Genomic DNA, 5,132 nt, shown 5'->3' on the forward strand with positions numbered 1-5,132 from the left:
CCCCACCTGCAGACTGGCACTAATGTGCGCACAGACCACCTTTACGTTTGTACATGTTTGGCTCCCCTGACTCAGTATATAAACCCCACCTGTAGCGACCCTAGCCCTCATCTTGACCTCTTGGTCCTTGGGCTAGGTAAGCCGTCCTTTGTATTCTCTTAGTCAGCATAATATTAACTTGGTCCTTGGGCTAGATTTGACTTGAAAGTCTACGCTCGGCGTTAGCAAGCCTTCGCGCTCGCCGCCCTTGGGTTAGATCGTATTAGTTTCTTTGTTGTAGGCGTTGCCTGGTCGCGTCGAGTCTAGCTCCGCGACACTTTATGACCACTGACTGCACGCTAACAATCTGCTAGCTCCCCGACGAACTGCTCGACTACTATCGGGAGGTATACAAGACATCTCCGACGGCGGAGACCCTGCGATGGCTCAAGAGCGAGCTGATGCAGCGCATCTGGGTCAAGCTCCTCGACGACGATTTCCTCAAGGCCTACCAGCATGGCTAGTGCATTGCAGGGGTCGGGGTCACCCCTGGGGGTTTCCCCAAGGGTACCAAAGGGGTAAGGGTAGGGGTCACTAAGGTCTTACCCCCCGGAACCCCCCTACCCTCTGTATATTTTCGTAAAATTTTGACTTAGTGTTTTGCATAAGTTATGAAGGGCCATGAGGCTCCCAAACACTCGAGAGAAGCACCGGAGCTGCCGTTGCCATGTGCTGTATAGTTCCTGTCTAATCAAGTATGTTTTGTTACATAAGCGCCTGCAAAACATACACGAGCGCCCGCAGAAATCAACAGACAGCGCAAAATCAACGGACACCCTCTGAGCAACACCAGTAACTCTCCATGGCCAACGGACTCCAAAAATTCGCCCAAGGAATCAAACGACAAGCCTCCCAGCTCTCTATAGGTAGCAGGAATGGCCGAAAAAAGAAGGCGAAGGCGGCAGAAGCCGGTTCCGCAGACGAAGGCGGCTCCGAAGATGGCAGTGGTGACGCCGGGACTGCAGGTGATGCCGCTGGATCAGCCCATCCAAGCAGAACCCCGTCTGTGGAAGAGCTAGCAGAAGAGGAAGATGATGAGGTCCAGATAGTCGAGCCGCGGAGCCAGAAAGAGGAGGACGAGCTGCTCATCAGTGAGTGTCATCAGATGCCGGTGATTTGGGACTTACAAACGGTGTCCCAGAACGCATGCAGGAGGCATGGAATGCGCCTATCTATGCCTTCTTCAGGCCAGAGGTTCGGATTGATCGTTCAAAGGGTGCTGCCGCGTACGAGTTTCGCTGCGCTGCACCGAAGTGCGGATCACCCGTCCGTCGCGCCCTGGAGACGCAGGACAAGACGTCAACGAGCAACCTGCGTAGGCACGTCAAATCGTGTAAGCACTGGGGGGAGGGTGTCCTCGACGAGGCCGGCAAATACAAGACAGCGGCTGAGGCACGCCCTGTGGTGCAGGCTTACCTCCGCACTGGCTCGTTGACGGTGTTCTTCAAGCGCTTGGGGAAAGGCAAGCTGTCGTTCTCTACGCGTCAGCACACATCCAAGGAGTCCAGGTAAGTGACTTACCATGTCACCCGAGCGTCATGCTCACTACAGCCTAGGGCCTGGATCGTTCGTTGGATCTGTGAGAGCAAGCGTCCATACGCAATTGTTCGCGATCGCGGCTTCGTGACGCTGATGAAGACTGGTCGTCCGGAGTACGCTTTGCCGTCTCCATCGACTGTATCTCGGGATGTGAAGCGTGTCTTCGCGCGCGTGCGCCGTCGCATTGCCAAGATGCTACAGGTTAGCAAACAGCGCTCGCATAGAGAGCGTATCACTCACCATATGCTAGGACTACGACGGAAGCCTCAGCTTCACCGTAGATGCATGGACCTCACCTAACCATAAGGCGTTGGTCGCCTTCGGGGTACACTTGACTCACAAAGGTACTCCATTGAGCTTCTTGCTCGATGTTGTCGAGGTGGCCAAGTCGCACACGGGTGAGGCACTCGGAAAGGCCTTCGCGGAGATGCTGAAGGCATTCGGCATTGAGAAAAAGGTTAGTAATGAGGAGAAAGCGCTGCATACGGACACTTACCGGGGATTAGATCTTGGCGATCACCGCAGACAACGCGTCGCCGAACGACAAGATGCTCGATGTGCTTCGCGAGCTCCTCGTCGACTTCCCAGGCGAAGCGAACCGGGGCCGGTGCTTCGACCACGTCGTCAACTTGTGTGCGAAGTCGGTCCTGCGGCCGTTCGATGTCACAACCAAGAAAGCTGGCGTAGTGATGGACAACGCCGAGCGTGTTCTGCAAGAGCTAGCAGAGGGGCTGGAAGTTGACGACATCGTGCCAGGTCTTGAGGACAACGATGATGCAGGAGAGGACGACGATGATCTTGATGGGTATGTGGACGAGTACGGTGCCCTGGACGATCTGGAGAAGAACGATCTCGACCAGGATGTGTATCCCGTCAAGAAGGTCCTCCTGAAGGTCAGTAACCCGATGAAAACTGAATTCACTTACCCTTTGTGTTGATTTGTCTCGCTTTCAGCTTCGTAAACTCGCCCAGACCGTCACCCACTCGTCCACAATCCTGCTGCCTGCGTGGTACGCTCTTCTGGACGATCTTGTGCTGCCTCGGAAGGCGATCCCACGCGATGTCCGTACGCGCTGGAACTCGACGTATCGAATGCTGCGGTTCTGTCTTGACTACCGTGAGGCGATCGATCAGATGACTGGGGAGCGGAAGCTAGGGCTTAGGAAGCTAGAGATGAGCGAGGAGGAATGGGCAATCGCAGACGAGTTGAGCGACGTCCTCAAGGTGCGTTTGAGTTCGAGTAACGGTGCTGTGATGGCACGCGTGACATTAGGCGCCTAGCGCGCGCCGCCTCGTCTTGCTCGTCTCTCATTGAATGCTTAGTGCTCACTCCTCACATTTCCTGCTGCTTAGATCTTTTACGATGCAACCCAGTTCTTCTCACGTCAAGAGCATCCAAACCTCGTCGACATAATCCCCGCCATGGATCGCATAGACGGCCAGCTATCAACGGACGTGCTCAACCACAAGTACCGGCCATCCGTTCGTGTCGCTGCGGCACTCGGGAAGAAGACTTTGAACAAGTATTACGATTGGACGGACAGGAGTGAGCTCTACAGGATTGCTATGAGTACATCACTATACCACTTTCTGAGCCTGCACGATCCTGACACTTAGAAACTGCCTCGTAGTCCTCCATCCCGGGCATAAGCTCGAGTACTTCCGGGACAACAAGTGGAGTGACGAGTGGATTGATGCTGCCAAGGATATCACTCGAGACGAATATGAACGTACGTATGCTGGCCATGTTCGTCCGGTCAAACCCCAGGCCGCCAACAATGCGGCGTCTTCCTCGGCCAAGGTGAGTCATCTTTGTGCTAGCACACAGTGCATCGGCGTCGGCATTCATTACTGATTGCTGCTGCCCTATGTACAGGACTCTAGCAACATGTTTGACAGCTTGCCTCGCCGCAGCGGCAAGTCACAGAAGGCAGATGCAGCACCGGCATCCGAATTCGAGCGCTACATCGCTGCGGAGACCGAGGATGTCGAGGACGTTATCGCATGGTGGTGGAAGCGCCGCAAGGACTTCCCAAACCTGTCCCGCATGGCATTGGACTACCTGTCCATTCCTGGTGAGTACGATATTGCATAGCTCTTCTGTGCTGTACTGATCAACCCGTTACAGGTACTTCTGTCGACATCGAGCGCGTGTTCAGCCGCGGCCGGATCATTCTTCCCCATCTCCGCAACGGCCTCTCTGCCCACTCAATCCGCGCGATCCTCTGCCTTGGTGAGTGGAGCCTGCTCAATCTCATGAAGGACAGCGACATCGAGATTGAGGTCAAGGCGCCTGAGCTCGACGGTGACGCTGATGTGGCTTTGGAGGATGGCTGGGATGCTATAAGGGTGACGGGTGCTGATACCGATGATGAAGACTAGTTGTAGTACCTCCTGTATGCTCTGATATATGATTACATGTCTGTGACACTTCCTGTCTGTCCAGAAACGCTGGGGGTATCTAAAACCCCTCGACCCCTCTATACCCCCTTTATACCCTCCAAAACCCTGAACCCTTGATGGAGGGTAGGGGTTTCGGAGGGTCCAATCGGGGGTCATGATCGCAGGAGCCCCGGGTGGACCCCTGCCATGCACTAAGCATGGTGTCTTGACAGAGTGCGCGGATGGAGTCGTGCGGCGGCTCTTCCCGCGATTCTTCACGTACTCAGCGGACTATCCGGAAAAGTACGCGATGTCCTCATTGTATGCGCATGCAAGCTGACATATATCCAGAGCACTCCTCACCGCAATCAAGAACCTCGGGCGCTGCCCGTGTTCTCGCTGCTTAGTCAAGCTCAAGGATATCGCTGACTCGCGATCGACGGCGGACGATATCCCCAAGCGGACGGACACTGTAGCGTGGCGGACGAAGATCAAACGCACGCGAAAGTGGTTGTTCACCAGGGGATTGACCATGACGAGCAAGCGCATCCGGGACATACTGGATGCACGTTCTTTGATCCCGATACAGGTGCGCTAACTAGCTCCGAAACTCCCATTTATTCGCCGCCTTACATGGTGCACAGAGCGCCTTTTCAATCCGCCTCGGTGAGGTAGATCCAGACTTCAACGTGTACGACCTGCTTGCACCGGACTTGATGCACGAGTTCGAGCTCGGGGTATGGAAAGGGACCTTCGCACATCTCATTCGACTGCTGCACGCCCAAGGTCCCGCTGCCGTGCAAGAGTTTGACCGCAGGTACGTCTGCCATTTGTACATGTACCGTTCATATCTAACAATGACCTTTAGGATGCGTCTTATGCCAACATTCGGACGGGACACGATACGGCGGTTCAGGAAGAACGTATCTTGCCAAAACCGCGTGGCCGCGCGCGACTTTGAAGACTACCTCATCGTGAGTACACCGCTGTCATCTGCCGACGCTCGCGACCTAATCGTCGCTCAGGTCTCCATACCTGCTTTCGAAGGACTGCTGCCTCTCCGCGACAACCGAACAGTCTTACAGCTGTTGTTCGAACTAGTGAACTGGCTCTCCCAGCCCCTGTTGTAGTTTTAATGTATTATAAACCGTTTATATGCCTGCGGCGCATTA

General features: G+C 54.9%; 5 protein-coding genes across 5 annotated transcripts; all 5 read left to right on the forward strand.

Annotated features, from left to right (window-relative positions):
* Positions 1 to 1,179: 1,179 nt before the first annotated feature.
* On the forward strand, positions 1,180 to 1,999 carry TRAVEDRAFT_84384 (uncharacterized protein; the record flags this gene model as incomplete). Its single annotated transcript, XM_008034320.1, has 3 exons — positions 1,180 to 1,547; positions 1,626 to 1,779; positions 1,829 to 1,999. Coding segments are annotated over 3 exons (693 nt in total), but the record flags the coding sequence as incomplete, so codon positions are not given.
* A 235-nt stretch (positions 2,000 to 2,234) lies between these two features.
* TRAVEDRAFT_76117 (uncharacterized protein) lies at positions 2,235 to 2,739 on the forward strand (the record flags this gene model as incomplete). Its single annotated transcript, XM_008034321.1, has 2 exons — positions 2,235 to 2,471; positions 2,533 to 2,739. Coding segments are annotated over 2 exons (444 nt in total), but the record flags the coding sequence as incomplete, so codon positions are not given.
* A 234-nt stretch (positions 2,740 to 2,973) lies between these two features.
* Positions 2,974 to 3,346, forward strand: TRAVEDRAFT_83257 (uncharacterized protein; the record flags this gene model as incomplete). The annotated part of the gene is made up of 2 exons (XM_008034322.1): positions 2,974 to 3,148; positions 3,210 to 3,346. Coding segments are annotated over 2 exons (312 nt in total), but the record flags the coding sequence as incomplete, so codon positions are not given.
* A 261-nt stretch (positions 3,347 to 3,607) lies between these two features.
* On the forward strand, positions 3,608 to 3,852 carry TRAVEDRAFT_78749 (uncharacterized protein; the record flags this gene model as incomplete). Its single annotated transcript, XM_008034323.1, has 2 exons — positions 3,608 to 3,653; positions 3,707 to 3,852. Coding segments are annotated over 2 exons (192 nt in total), but the record flags the coding sequence as incomplete, so codon positions are not given.
* Positions 3,853 to 4,450: 598 nt separating this feature from the next.
* Positions 4,451 to 4,931, forward strand: TRAVEDRAFT_88192 (uncharacterized protein; the record flags this gene model as incomplete). Its single annotated transcript, XM_008034324.1, has 3 exons — positions 4,451 to 4,549; positions 4,605 to 4,777; positions 4,829 to 4,931. Coding segments are annotated over 3 exons (375 nt in total), but the record flags the coding sequence as incomplete, so codon positions are not given.
* Positions 4,932 to 5,132: the final 201 nt, after the last annotated feature.

This window comes from Trametes versicolor (assembly GCF_000271585.1).
Source record: "Trametes versicolor FP-101664 SS1 unplaced genomic scaffold TRAVEscaffold_1, whole genome shotgun sequence".
Classification (NCBI taxonomy): Eukaryota; Fungi; Basidiomycota; class Agaricomycetes; order Polyporales; family Polyporaceae; genus Trametes; species Trametes versicolor.